This window comes from Athene noctua, chromosome 5 (genome assembly GCF_965140245.1).
Source record: "Athene noctua chromosome 5, bAthNoc1.hap1.1, whole genome shotgun sequence".
NCBI classification, from domain to species: domain Eukaryota; kingdom Metazoa; phylum Chordata; class Aves; order Strigiformes; family Strigidae; genus Athene; species Athene noctua.
In genome coordinates this window covers 10,224,632-10,239,121 of record NC_134041.1, presented here as the reverse complement: position 1 = coordinate 10,239,121, position 14,490 = coordinate 10,224,632, and the positions used below count along the sequence as shown (strand labels likewise).

Here is a 14,490-nt window from a genome sequence, read left to right as displayed (position 1 = left end):
CTATGCTAATGACCAGACCAGGACAGCCAAACCTGAGCATCTCTCCATCTGAACAAACCCCTGCAGCCCCCCGTTCCCCATCTCTGCTGCCTGCTGTTTGAGAAACAAAATTTTTTCTCAGTTTGAGAAACAAAATTCCTCTAAGGCTGGATCTGGACCTTCATTTTGCCTGTCTCAGTACCTAATGGGATACGGATGTTGTGAATAACCAGCAAGGTGCAGATTGTATTTATTTTGCAAGGCAGCTGGAGACCAAGTTCCCCTTCTCCCAACCATCCCCTTCTCAGCCCCAGAAAGAGACCAGGTGCAGGTTGTGTAGCTGCTGATGCCACCACCCTTGCATTGCGTGCGGTCTCAGGCTTCTCTCAAAGGTCAGACTCCAGCTCTCCTACCCACCTCCAGCATAGCGAGGGCATTGGAGGGCAGCAGTTTGATACAGCTTTTCATTACTGGCCCTATTTGTCAGACATTTCAGCCACCCATCTGGGAACAAGCAAGTGGCCTTGAAGCTCTGCTCATCCACTCCCCGACTTGTGGTCCAAGCAAAGAGACTGGGGAGTGCTTGGCCACAAAGACCCAGCCCAGTGTCCTTGGTGGTGGCTTGCAAAGAAAACTAGATGACCCATCAAGATGTCCCTACAGCATCTTCTGGTTTGGGCATGGGGGGATAAAGCCAGAGCAGAAGTTGTTAGATCTTATGAGGACCCACATCTGGTGCCCATCCCTGTCTCCGTACAATGCCCTGCTTTGCCTCCCAGACCCGTGTTTTGAGGCCATAACCCTATTCACTGCCATGACTGAGGCTGCTTGAGGGGTTTCCAAGAGTCCTCCTGACTGTTATGAATGGCCAAACCCCAACCACTTCTAAAGGAGATCTTCCCCAGGGAAAGTGCTCTGGAAAATCTGCTCAGGAAAGAGAGGAGAAACTCCTGCCATCTTTTATGCAAAAAAATGATCATTATTCCAGGCAGTTCTGACAATAATTGAGGTAACCCAAGCCAAACACTTTAAAGTCTTTCCCTGTTAAGAATCACATTTAATGCAGGTTTGCAGTTTGAAGGACCAAAGCTTTTGGGAAAAGATCTCACAGCACCGATGCATCTTGGAGCCATAATGCAGCGACAACCAGGAGAAAAGCTTTTCAGCTTATCCAGGTCAAACCCGGCAACCCAAACGTCCCTCCCGCCTTCAAATGCTGGCAGTTTCTGGACAGCAGCACGTATAAGATAACCTCCTCTGCCAAGCCACCACTGAACGGCTTTGAGAGCAGCAAAACTCAGTGTGGGGAGCCGGGCAGCATCCAGTGACACAGATCTAATCGCCTGAGCATTTGCCCCAAATGTCTCTCTGCCAGGCAGTGACATTTCTGCGCTGTCTCGGCTCTCTCCCTCCATCACCATGGCTACAGCAGCCACCAATCCACGGATGAGTCCTTCCAGGGTACCACCAAACCCTCTGGGAGATGCTACAAGAGCCAGCCTCTTTGGCAGGGAGACACTTCGGGGACCCTGGGACAGCCCGTAGCACCAAAAATTCCCCTTTTTCTTCTTTCCCTCCTCCTTTTTTTTTTTTTTTTCTTTCTTCTTTTTTGAAGCACAAACAATGGAGCTAAAAGGTTGGGTATCAGGCCGATAATCATGAATGACGTGTCGTTATTACACACCACACATTCATTATCTCCCACTCCAGCCATGTCACAGGCGGCTGGAGGAGGGCAGATAACGGGGTGCCTTCATGCAGATGGCTTATTATCAGGATGTTCCAGGAGGGGCTTTAAGACAGTTAGTGATGCTGTTTGCCAGTTAAAGATTAGAGACCCCAGAGAATAATTAACAATCCCAAAACCCAGTTTTTCTGCTGGATTCTTCTGCTTTCTCCCCCCTCCCCCGTCCTCTTTAATCTATTCACTCTAGCAGGTGTAATAAAGTGATAAGGACAGGCTCCGGGGATGTTTGTTTGGCTACTACGGGTGTATAAACCAACAATGGATGGTATTTTACTTCTGGCTTTCAATGGCTTGAATCGAGACCAAAAACTTTGCAGCCCCCTTGCCCACACCTAACAACCCCTACACACTGTGCTTCCAGCTCCCACCAAGGTGACTGGGTTCCTTCTCCAGTCCAAAGGACCATGATGGTGGGACAGGCTCCCTTTTTGCTTCTGGAGGTCCAAATCGCATTGCTTGCATGTCAAGGCACTCAATGCTGGGACATAAATGCCAGGCTACACTGCTTGGGGCCAGGACTGGAGCTGGTGGTCCTTCCAGCAGCAGTTTACCTGCAAATGGCAAGTCTTTAATTAAACCACCTTGGAATAATTTATATGGTAGGTGTTCACCTGCCCAAGTTGCTCCAGGATTGTGGTCACAGCTGGAACAGAAATACCTTAGACCTCCACAGCTAAAGAGCCTCAGGAGAGATCATGGAAACTGATATCAGAGTAGAAGTGGATTTGAACAAGATGCCCCATTATCTGTGAGTCCAAGAGATGAGTTGCACCCTTCTAGACCACAAAGGAAAGCTGTGATACATCTTGTAACAAGTGGTAATGCAAAAACGCCACCCTGAATATCTTCTACCCAAAAGGAAACTATCCTGTCCACCACGGGTCCCAACCCTGAACATCTTCCTGATGCCCAAGCTTCAGAGATACTGGCATTACCGAATGAGGGGTAGGATGGGGCACCCACAGGTGTCCCTCCTCTTCATAGGTGAGCATGGAGTGATTTGTGGCAGACACAGCCACCTCCTATGCTGTGTGGAGAGAGGTGCTGGGGAGAATTTGGCCCCTAGGCAAGTTGGCCTAGGGACCTTCAGAGAGGTCACCAAAGCTTTTGCAGGTGTCCATCACCTGGGGGATATCAGATACAGCCCTGGCTCTGGAGGGCATCCCCCAGCTCACAGGATCAACACAGCAGGCACAAGCACTGGGACACCAGAAGTTGCCTTCCCGATCACACTCATCCTGCCAGGGAGGGATGAGGCAGCATTATGTTTTAAAGAGCATCCCCGACCCTATCAGCAAAAGATGAGATATCCTAATTATGGCAGTACAGGCGAGGATCCGGGCCATATCAGCTAGCACAGAAAGGTAAACAAGAAATACAACAATGGACCCTTAACACTCATTAGCTCTGTCAGATAATACCTCACTTTTCTCCCTTTGGGGCTTAAAATCTAATTAAGATTTCCAACAATAAATTTCATTTATGCTTGCTCCCTTTTGTTCTTTTTAGGATCACACTGAGAAGCAGCCATGAGCTGGCTGCATGGCTCGTGGGAAAGCAGTCTGCTTCACACAGCCAGCCTTGGGTCGTGCTTGACAGACAAGGGAAACTGAGGCATGACGGCATCATGGGCATTGCAGACATGAGGTCCCACCAGGGAGGTAACGCAGTGGTTCTTGCAAAAGATGTTTTCCCTGGGAAAGTGAACTCTGAAGAGGCACTGGCTGGGATAAAACCAAGCATCAAGGTTCCTGAGCTAGCCCAAAACATGCAGCGGTAAAACCTCATCCCTCTGCTTGCTTGGACCTAAGACCACAGGAGCCATCCATGGTGAAAGGGACCCCCCAATCCCCCAGAACACCCCTACTCCAAACCTACACCCAGGCACTGCCAAGGCAACAGCTCGGCCATTTGTCACATATTCAGGGTGTGCACAGGGCAGGGAATAAACTCCCACTGTTACTCATTATAAGGATGCCGTTTCTAACTCCTTTTGCAACAGAGAGGTAAAAATTAATGGGTTCCCCTGCTCTCACCACACCCCCAGCCCCCAGCCGGAGTGCTGACGTGGCAGGAACATGCAATGACTAATCCTCCTTAAACCCTGCTGAGCGAAGCAGTACCGCTGAACTCCAGGGAGCCTGTTTTTTCCAAACCCGCGTGACGTTCGGCACCTGCAAGAGAAAAGTCAGGGAAGCAGCATCCATCAGAGGCACAAGTGAAGAGGTCCGCAACCCAGCCTGGGCTGGCTTAGCCTCCACCTGCCCAAAGGAAGGCGGTAGAAGGGAACAGCTCTGACCTAATGTTGGGGACGACAGCCATCGTGCTTCCACACTCAAGGGCTTGACCCCTCCAACCCTTCTGCCTGTTTTTTTCTACACACACACACCCCACACCCCCCCCCATTTCTCACTGAAGCTGTGATTTCCCAGCGCCAAATCTTGAGGGCATTTTTAAAATGCTTGCGTACATGAGGCTTTTCAGGGAGATGCCTTTCAGGGTGGGTCTGTTACTGGAAGGTTCCTGTTTTACTCCCATGCCCGAATTTTTGTGTCACCACCCGCTAGGGACCTCGACAGCTTCCCTTGTGGGAAGTGAAAGTGGCTCATGGCGAGTGGTGGCACCAGGCTCCAGCTCCATACTCCATCCTGAGAGTTCCTTGTGGTGGGAAATGGCCCATTTTGGGCTGAGCTCCCCACCAGGACTGTCGTATCTTTGCTTTGAGGACTACTCCTCTCACGTTTCAGTGTTGTAGGAAAACAGGGTGTTTTGCAAGACCCTACCTGGGGAAGAAGCCTGCTGCCTGCACCATGCTGGGCAGCACCTCCTCCGGGACAGGCTTGAGGCTTTTAAGGTCACTGGTAAGCGCACAGGAGCAAGAACAGCCCTTGCAGATGGGAAGCCCGTTCAGGGCTGAAACACAGAGAGCAGGAGCTCTGCTAGTGAGAGGCAAAGAGGTACCTCCAGCCCCAACAACTACTTCTGGCATCGTTGCCTGCAAATGGGCCTCCAAAGCGCCTCCTGAGCAGAGGCCAGGGATCCTCACAGATCCAAACCCTTCACAGCTGGTGTTTCACAACGAGTCTAACATTTCCCCTTGCCTTGGCGATCAGAGGGGGCTCAAGTACCTGATGTCCTTGTGCCACCTCATCCCCCTTGCATTTGCACAGCCCCCAAACCACCCTGCTCCCCCCAAACTCAGGGGCTGTCAATAATGCCCCATCCCATGCCATTTCTCCCAGTCCTGCTCCACCTGCTGCCACTGGGCTGCCCTTGACTGCAGAGCCCCTTAACCCTTTCCTCGCTGGTCAAAGGTAGAACTCTGCATGCCACTTGGACAGCTGATGTCCCAGAGAAGGCCAAGGCATTACAGGTCTCTCATTTCAACCTGCAATCACCATGGCTTGGGAGCACTCTTTGCTCCCACAGTGGCCCCAGCGCTGTCCCCACCACAGCAAAAAACAGACTCTGGTTAATGAACAGCCTGGCAGGAGCAGGTTGCACCGTGGCCAGCTGCCCTGGGGAGAGACAGCACTGCTCAGAGCAGCCTGCAGCCACATCCTGGTAACACCAGTAAGTGATTGCCATCCCCAGCTCCCAGCCCTGGGAATGGTCCACAGTTGGCTGTGGGTCTGTGCACTGTGGGATTCAGGGAATGCTGCCTTTCACCCACTAAGCAGTGCTGAGTTGGTGCTGTGCCTCAGTTTCCCCACCTGGCAACTGAAAGGAAATTATGTTCACCTCCCCATACAGCCTGTTGCAGCTCTGGGGCAGTCCAAATGCTGAGCAAAAAAAAATGTTCCAACTTTTTCTCTCCCCTGTTGACACACAGACACATGCAAAAGTGCTCTTGGCTTCATCCAAGTGAGGAAATACAAGGTGGATCCTAGGAGAGATCATGGGGAAGATGGGGCTGCTGATCTCTGTCTAAGCACTCTTCCCACCCCCACGCCGCCTTGCCGCCTTCCCACCCGGTCTTCCCTTTCCCCAACTGCCTGAAGGCTGGGAGTGCTTCGAGATGCCAGAAAGTCCTTTGGGTGATTAGCAAAATGACCCTATTTGCTGTCATATGGGCAACAATTCTCTTTATTGCCCACAGGAAAGATATATACAGGGGAGAAGGTTTGTTCTGACATTAAAATGCATGGTGTAGGTTGTAAAAAGCAGGATGAAACATGGAGAAGAGAGCAAGATTTCCATCAACAGCTCCCCAGAGGGTGGCTGAGTGTGTGGGGAAGTCCTAGGCACCCAGCAGGGACCCCTCCACCTCTGGAGCAGGTCAGCACCTCCCTGGGACTGGAGACATCAGCCTCGCCAACCAGATGGGGTGAATGCCAGGCAGAAGAGGTGGCATCTGCAGACCTCTTCTGGGACCTCTGCCTGCATGGACACCAGCCCCCGAGGCAGAGGAACACATCCCGCAAGTGAGAAGGGAAAAGATCAGGAGACAGAGAGGTCAGAAGCCACCACGCACGGGGGATGCTGGTGCAGAGGGTCCCTGTGAAGACGCCCATGGTGACAGCGGGAAGCAAAGTGAGAGGAGGAACGAGGGCAGCTGGCCGGGACACCTGCTACATGGCAGTGGTGATCACCCTCTCCTCAGGCTCCACGGTGTTCTCATAGGCATGTTCGCTCTCTTTGGACCTGTGTTGGGAGGGAGAAGCACAGCGGTGAGCTCACCCCCAGCAAGACCAACCTCCCTGAAGACCTCACCCTGACCTTGCTGGTGCGGGCCCTGCACTGAGGGGTGAGGTGGGGAGGGCAGGAGGGGTCCCTCTGCCAAGAGGAGAGCCAAGCAGAGGCTGGGAATGACTCTAGAGCAGGCTAGAGTCAGATGACAGTCAACATCTGCGTGGTGGCCTACAGACACTTTTGGTCGTTTACTCTGTTTGAAAGGTGTGATGCAGCACAAGAAAAATGTGGTGTAGCAGGTTGCAAGGTGGTGGATGGACCATGGGGCTCAGCTGCAGGGATGGGGAGAGACTGGGGAGGAGGGGATACTCCTTCACTGCCTTCTCCTGAGCCCCTCGAGAGGATAAAAGCCCCAAAACTAGGTGCATGGGAGATGTGAGAACCTAAGCGGGAGAGACTGCAGCTCTGCATGTCTGAGCTGTCACCAGGGGGACAGAACATGGGAGCCATGGGGAGGAGGTCTGAACAAGTGCTTCACCTGAAGTCGGCTGCAGCTGTTACGAATCTCCCTTCGGGGCCGTTGGACACAACGGCCTCCTGCTTGTTCTCAACGCTCACCACTGTCTCGACATTTTCCCTGGAAGGGGAGAAGAGAGGAGCTGAGACAGAGCAACAGAAGGACTGTGCCAGGGAACAGCTCACAGTGGTGACAGCAGAAAAGAAGCGACTGCTCCAACACTACAGAGACAACAAAGGACCTGGATGTGTGATCCTTGCCTCAGACACCCAGCTCAGCCCCCTTCTCAGCAGAACACGGGCAAGGAGAGACACCCTCATGGCAGATTTGCGGGGGCCGTGCCCAGACACAGAGTGGCAACCCCTGTCTCTGGAGCTGGGACTCCCAGTGCCGGGCTGGTAGTCAGCAAGACTCATTTGTCAATACGTGGGATTGTTTTCTCCCACTAACTGGTTTTTCCAGTCTTCTTCTATGTAATCTGTTGCAAAACAGTCTGCTACAGGTCCCAGGTGACACTGAGAGAAACGCCAAGGCTCTGCAGGTGCCAGGGTGCACGTACACACGTGCAAAGCCGAGCTGCTTTCTTTCAGATGTGATTCTGGATCACTCACAGAAGGAGCCACGGGGCAGTGACTGGGTGTTAGACCTCAGCTGGAGTTTAAAAGCTCAGCTCTGGAGTGAGCCCGTGGCCCGAATGGCACTGGGGGTGGTTTAGCTGTGGAGGGTGGGTGCAGGCCCACCCTGTGTGCGTATCCCTGTCTCCTCCAGCACCTGTCCAAAGGCAAGTTCAAAGGTTTTTCCAAGGAACAGACTGGCATAAACAGGCAGCAGCTTGAGCTGATAGCTGCTGTCACAGTGACAGTGCAGAGCTGGCAGTGCGCCAGGCTGCTGAGCCTCACTGCCCGCTCTTCTGAAGAGAGGCCAGATTAATTAAAACAATCCGCCATCCCCCCTCAAGCCCTCCTCAGCATCCTCGGCCTCAGGGCTAGGGAGAGGCAGCCAGGCATGGGCAGCAGTGGGAAACACCATTCCTGCCTCCCACTCTACAGCCTGGGGGCGCCTCCAGTTTGAGGACAAAGGATCTTCTTTGGGAAACAAAGACTGCAGTTGCAAATCAGACCAAATAAATATATACATATATACATTACGCTATCCACTGGCCCTGAAAGCATCCCAAAGGGCCCTCTTCAAATGCATCTGGGGCAGAAGCTGACCTGCTGAGCACCAGAGTACACCCCACGTCCCCACCTTCTCAGCCTGGAGACACTGCAGGGATGCACGGATACAAAAAGACTCCAGCAACTTTGGGTGCAAAGTGGCTGTGCCAGTGTAGAGAAACTGGAACCAGGCTATAGAGCATTTTGCTCTTCATTCCCACTTGACTTTGGGCTCAGGTTCACAACCATGCTACTGCAGCTTAGCCAGTTAACCTGGGTCAGCTGAGCAGGAGCAACAGCCTGTGGCTTTGCTTGGCTGGCAGCAGGCAAGAGGTAACCAGTCCCACAGAGCCTTTTTCTGATGGTTAAGGCCACCTTGTTCACCTGTGCTATGGGCTCCAGGCAGAGCGCTGCCACAGCTCGGCTACTTCCCTCTTCTCCCAGCTCTTCCTCATGCCTTCTGCTGTCTTGGCTCAGTCTGCTCTGCAAATTAAGCTGTTTTGGGCTTGTTTTCCCATGGATATAGCACACCTGGGAACTGCACCCCCAAATCTGTGGGAATCTAGGCTCAGGTCAGCCCCGAGATGTGTGCCCATGTAAACCAGCCATGATGCTGTGGCTCTCCTGTCCCCAGCAGTGCTTTCTCATGGCAGCAGCATCCGAGTGATCTGCTTGGGGGTGTCCCTGTGCAAGGAGCAGGGGGGATGAATGGTGCACACTCGCATCTGGCAATAAGTAACAGGGAGCAGAGACCAGGACAGGGAGTCTTTGCTTTCCCCGCCCGGCTCCCAGCACAGTGATCACAGTGTTCCCAGCCCTGGCATGAGGACAGAGGTGGCTGGAAGTGATCCGTGCAGAGGCAGCTAAGCCCAAGCCAAAGCAACCCCCAGGGCTCCCGCACTTACACTTTCTCCTTACACCAGAACCTGTTGACCACGAAAGCGATGGCCACCAGGACTAGAAACACGACCACTGCAATGACACCCTGTGACCATGGCTGGAGACTGCCCCGGGCTGCAGAAAAAAAGAGGACAAGTGTTAGAAATACATCTTCAGGTTTTATCTGCTTGGCTGAGCTTCTCCCACCCGGCTTCACCAGCAACCAGCCAAGAGCTTGGTCCTGCAGAGCCAAGCAGGGTGTGCTGCTGTTAATCCAGGCAGACTTACCTGGGTGATAGCAATGAAAAAAGCGCAAATAACAGCAGTTTTTCTGGTGACTGCATGTGGAGCATGGTGCCTTGCAGTTTTGAGGCCCCGTATATACATACATATACGTACACAGTGGGGCACAGGTGACTCTGGAATGGGGGAACAAAGGACTGGGGAACATGGAAGAAAGGAGGATGGTTACCCAAAGCGGCAGGAGAAAGGCAGCAATGGGGTTTCAGCAAACTGTTTAGTCTCCATTCCCAGATGCCACAGACGATGTACCCAGGTTATTTTCCAGACATTGCCCAGTAAAATAAGGAACCCACAACAGGGACAGCATAAAATTCAGTTGTTGCTCTCACATCAAATGGTGGCCGGTGTGGATTTTAGTAAAATCTACCATTCAACAAGTTTCCAGAGCAGCAAGCTGATTTATGATGGGAAACAGAAGGTTGAAGTCTGCAGAGCAAGAGCCTCCAGCACAAAGGCCAGGCAGAGCTGGCGGGGGTCCAGGTCAGGGGGTAGCGGGGGGTGGCTGGGAGCTCCCCTGGGGCAGACAAACTCACAGATTCGTTTTTCTCTAGCCAGACCTGAGCAGTGATCCAACCACGGGTGGGAAGGCTGCTAGGCGTATTCCTGAATGCAGGAGGAACTCAAGGGCAGCTCGATGAGAAGAAGAAACCCTGCCCCAGTCCTTGCTGGGATGGCTGCTCCTCACTTCCCACTGGCTTTTGGGCAATGGAGCACTCGTACATAGCCAAACACATCCCAAGTGTTGTCACATCAGCACCAAAAGACCTTGCTGACACAGACACAACCCTTTGGGATTTAGTTACTATTTATTCAGTCACAGCTTTTCCTCTTTCTACTGGGTGAAACACCAAATCTTGCACACAGAGGAGGTACCTCTGCGCAGGCAGATGGAGCGGGTGGGGAATGCTCTCTGCCAGCTCCAGCATCAGCTTTGGACCACTTGGACCCAGGGCCTGTCATGGGCACTGCGAGGCCGAGCTGCCCCAGGACAAGTGCATTGGTGCTTCAATCTGACTGGGGAGCTTTATGCTAGCTGAATACTTCATCTGTCTCACAGGAGACAAATCTCTGCTATAAACAGCAAATAATCTTTACTAGCAGCAATAAAGGTGGGTTGTGTGCTCCACATGTGTGAACTCCTCATCCACAGCCAGCTCCGCTGCTGACAGCCCTTGTCTCCTTCCTCTGGTTTTGGGGAGGAGAACTGTTAAGACCTCCAGCTCCTTGAGTCCTTACTACAAGAGGATTTTATTTTAAAAACAAAACAAAACAAAATAAACCCACAAAAAACATAACAAAACAAAGCTCTTTTTTCTTCTTGGAAGTGAAATCAGCCCAGCTGACTGATTCACCACCTGCACCAGTCCAGAAAGTGGTGGCACTCCTGGGCAAGTGACCGGGAGAGCAGCCCTGAACAACGGCCTTCAGCCCCTCCACCAGGACACTTGTCGTGTTTTACTGCAAGGTCCCAGGGCCAAAACTCAAGTGAGAGGAATTCAGGCGGAAATTCCCACTTGTATCAGCATGTTTTGGCTGACATCCCATTTTGTCAGCAGGTTGCTGGTGAGGGTACTGGGGGGCTGGTGGCAGTGAGGAAGAGCACATCTTGGTCCCCTTCTGCCCAGTCTGATGGGCAGGAGATACTCCTGCCCCTGCTGCCCACCACCCCCGTGGGTGCAGCCCCAAACACACCTTATGCCTCCAGGCTGAGCTTTGGCCTGCTTTGCTTCCTCCCTCGCTCTGCCCTTGGCTGTTATCTCAGCCACATTCATTTATTAGTTGAGTTTTATTTTTCCTGCCAGGTCCAGGATTTCCACCCTAAGCCTAGGAGGGGACCAGGTCCAGCCTTCAGTGAGGTTTCTGCCAGGGTGAAGGGAGTTCAAGGTCCACCGGGGAATGAAGTCAGCAATGACTGAAATCGCCAAATTTGCATCTCACAATCTTCAAGCAAAGGAGGCAAGAAGACGAGTAGTAGGAAATCTCCTCTAAGCAGCCACACTCAGGAGGTGATGTATATTTTTGCAAGTGAAACCTCTCTCAGATGGCTGTTTCAAAGCCAAAAGGAAAAATATAAACAAAATCAAGCAGTTCTCGCTTTGAGAGATCATTCAAGAGCCTGGCTGCAAGGGGAGATGAAGATGGCAGGGGAACAGCAAATGCCTCCGCATGGGGCTCAGATACCCCTGTGGGGCGTGAGGAACTCATGTGGGCATGAGAAATGAGGAATGAGAACTAGGCAGAGGCAAATGCTTGAGAGCATCTTTTTGGGGAGCAAGTACGCAGATGTCAGCCCTGGGGGGCACCGCCTGGCCAGAGTCCCACCGGAGCACGCCTTGCTTCCTTGCCAGGAAGGATGGCCGAAAGGATGAGTCTCGCCTATGGAAACAGGACTGTGTTCCTGGAAAAATGCTTTACCAAGGATGTCCCTCCTGGGACAGCCTTTTCCTCAGGCTCTGCCACCTTCTCTCTATTTCACCCCATGGCAATGATGGGTTTTTTCCTCCTAAACAAGATATTCTAAGCCAAAGTAAGCAATGTGGGGTCTGCACCACCGACAAACGCGTGTGTATGCATCTGCAGCTACAAATGAGACCAAGGGAAGTGCCAATGCCAATATAAGCCCTTGCACCTCCATTTCCATACTCAACGGCTGCTTTGAAGACACAGATGTGCTTTTTGATACATCTTCCCTGAGCACTTGGAAAGCATCAGCTGGCCCCTGTCTTTTCACCTCTGAGGAAACTGTGCCAGGCTCTGAATCCTCATTAAACGTGGTTTTTGGTTTTTTCCCCTCTTTCCAGGCAACAGCAAAACTTTCAATCCTGCTGTCAGTTGGGACCCCAGACTGTTAAATCCTCAGCAAGTTGGTAAACAAATACAGGAAGAGCGGTCAGGGCTAGGGCATCAGAAGGAGAAAGGGGGGAGGGAATTTTCCAGGACTTTGGCATTGTCATATGAGTTTTAATTACTTATTATTATTTCTAGTGTTAGGCAAGTCCTTCCACGAATTTCCTAACAATAATGCCCTAGCCATAGAAAGTTTATTAAGTCTTCGGGGAGGGAATGAGAGGGCAATTTGAAGAGGAAAATATTGCTCCCTCACCTCAGCAATGATCAAAATTACAGATTAACAGGAAAACCCGCAAGCTCGGGGAGTAACCCAGCACAAGGATTGCCCAGGGACGAGAGCGAGAAGAAAGAAAGAAAGAAAAAAAAAAAGCAAACCTTAAGAAAACAGATTACTCATCCCAGTACACAGTCCTGACAGAGGTAAATCAGAGCTGCTTTATCTCCATGTAAGCAGGTAAGATAAACCTCGGATGGCAGTTTCAGCCTTCAGCAAAACAGGTAGAAAGTTTCTGTGCCCCAGCTCTGGCAAGACCTCCCAACCCACAAGACACCCACACGTCCCCATCACCCACTGACATGAAGTCGGAGCTAAAGCTTAGGCAGGAGCTGGGCTGTTTTATCTGTTTCCAAGAGGTTCTTTTGCAGTTGTCCCTTGTCCCCAAGAGCCACCCCACAGAGCAGCTCCCGCCTGCCTGGGGCTCGGTGCACCTTCCTGCTTGTCCCCTGCCTCAGTTTCCCCGGGAGGTTCAGGCAGCTGCCTGCACTTACCTTCCTGGCAGCAGGCAGGCTCCAGCTCCAGGAGCAGCCCCAGGAGGAGGAGGAGGAGGCAGCGGGCAGGCATGGCGACACGCAGGGCCGGGGGCTCTCGGGGCGCGAAGGAGCAGCCGATGGCGGCCCCTCCTCGCAGGGCGCTGCGCTTGGGCACGCCGCCCTCCCACAGGAACGAGCGCCTGGTCAATTATCAAACGTATTAACGAGGGAGGCTGATGCTCACACCTGGTTATTCAAATCCCGCTGCGGGAAGGGGTGGAAGGAGGTGCCTCTTTCTTTCTCCCCGCGGAAGCTGGCGGGGAATTCAGGGCACGATGACTTGAACCTGACAGTCCCCTTAGGGTGTGGAAGGGGACTCCGCCACAAAACATTTGCATCAGCCCAGGAGGAAGAAACTACACCCAGATGGGTAAATCTCTTCCTCAGCATGGCTGCGGTGCTTGGGGAATGTGACTAAAAAGGTGTCCCCCAAGTCCCCCTCCCTGCAACAGGAAAGCCAGGGGGTCCAGCGATGCCCCAGCTCTGACATCCTTCCCCACTTCATGGGACCCCGGGCCCTGCAGATGCAGGGAGCTGCCTGGCACAGCTCGCACTCGCTTCTTTGCTCTTTTCTACTCAGCAAGTGTCATTAACAACCCAGCAAAACACATCTGTGTCTTAAAAACATCCGTTTAATAAAACAAACCCGACGCTGAGTACTGCCTCCCACCTCCCACGCCTTGCTTAATGGAGAGACTGTTAAATAGAGTGAAAACAGCACTCATTTTATTGAGCCTACAGGGCTGTTTCCAAAATTTCTTTGACACTAGATGTAGAAACACCCAAAGACCTGCAGCAGATATCAAGGCTGGCCCTTCACATCAGCTGCGCAGATGCTGAGGGACCACAAAGGTTGCAGGTTCCAAGTTAAGCAGCTTCCCAGCCCATGCCAGGTTTGGATTGTTGAAAAACCCACCCCACAGGAAGAATAAAAGCTATTTGGATTCACAACTGTGCAACTTCAGTCACTCATGAAGGAGATTTTAAAATTATGAGCCAGTGGTTTCACTGTCATTCTTCTCGTGGTGTGTCACAGCATCTCCGTAAGCCCAGTGCCCAGGGCCACTCAGCAACCCCCTCGGCAGCATCTGAGCTCCTAGCCTCTGGGTCTGGTGTTCCCCCCACCCTCCCCAGGATCCCACCTAGGTGCTGGGTCCCCACGCAGGCACCCACAAAGGACTCACGCTCGGGAATGTGCAGCACCCTCAGGAACACATACCCACCAGTGCAGGATCGCCGTCCTTCATCCCTTGTCTTTTTCCTCTGGATCTAGAATAATGCCATTTATCCTGAAAACAAGTGGGAACTGGCTTGAGCTGCACAAGACTGAAGGTCAGTTCTCAGCTCTCTCCCAAATTCCTTTCCATGGCCAAATTTCCACCTGCAAAGTAGGATAATCCCATTCCCAACCCTGCTAGTTTTCTCTTATGAACTCTGTGGGGCACTGCACTCAGCAAGGAAGTGGCATGACATGGACCTGCCCATAATAAGGCCCTATAAAAGCAATGTAATGCTGGTACAGAGAATAATGAATAGCCTGTGAAGAAATAAAACTGAGAGGGAACTTTGGGTTCACCACATTATCTATCCAGAAAAACATGCAGAGCTTGTGCTCT

At 52.2% G+C, this 14,490-nt stretch overlaps 1 protein-coding gene across 1 annotated transcript; it reads right to left on the bottom strand.

Moving 5' to 3' along the window:
* Nucleotides 1-5,844: 5,844 nt before the first annotated feature.
* On the bottom strand, nucleotides 5,845-13,068 carry PDZK1IP1 (PDZK1 interacting protein 1). Its single transcript, XM_074908113.1, has 4 exons — nucleotides 12,833-13,068; nucleotides 8,938-9,046; nucleotides 6,897-6,995; nucleotides 5,845-6,370 (listed from the first exon to the last, which is right to left on the bottom strand). Exons 1-4 carry the CDS (start codon nucleotides 12,903-12,905, stop codon nucleotides 6,298-6,300), a joined length of 354 nt encoding a protein of 117 aa, XP_074764214.1. The 5' UTR covers nucleotides 12,906-13,068; the 3' UTR covers nucleotides 5,845-6,297.
* Nucleotides 13,069-14,490: the final 1,422 nt, after the last annotated feature.

Excerpts from the sequence above, each read along its gene's own strand:
- PDZK1IP1 (XM_074908113.1), bottom strand. The coding sequence starts at position 12,905 with ATGCCTGCCCGCTGCCTCCTCCTCCTCCTCCTGGGGCTGCTCCTGGAG. Across the intron at positions 6,996-8,937 it reads TTCTGGTGTAAGGAGAAAGT|GGAAAATGTCGAGACAGTGG; the intron begins GTAAGTGCGGGA and ends CTCCCCTTCCAG. Across the intron at positions 6,371-6,896 it reads ACAGCTGCAGCCGACTTCAG|GTCCAAAGAGAGCGAACATG; the intron begins GTGAAGCACTTG and ends CTCCCAACACAG.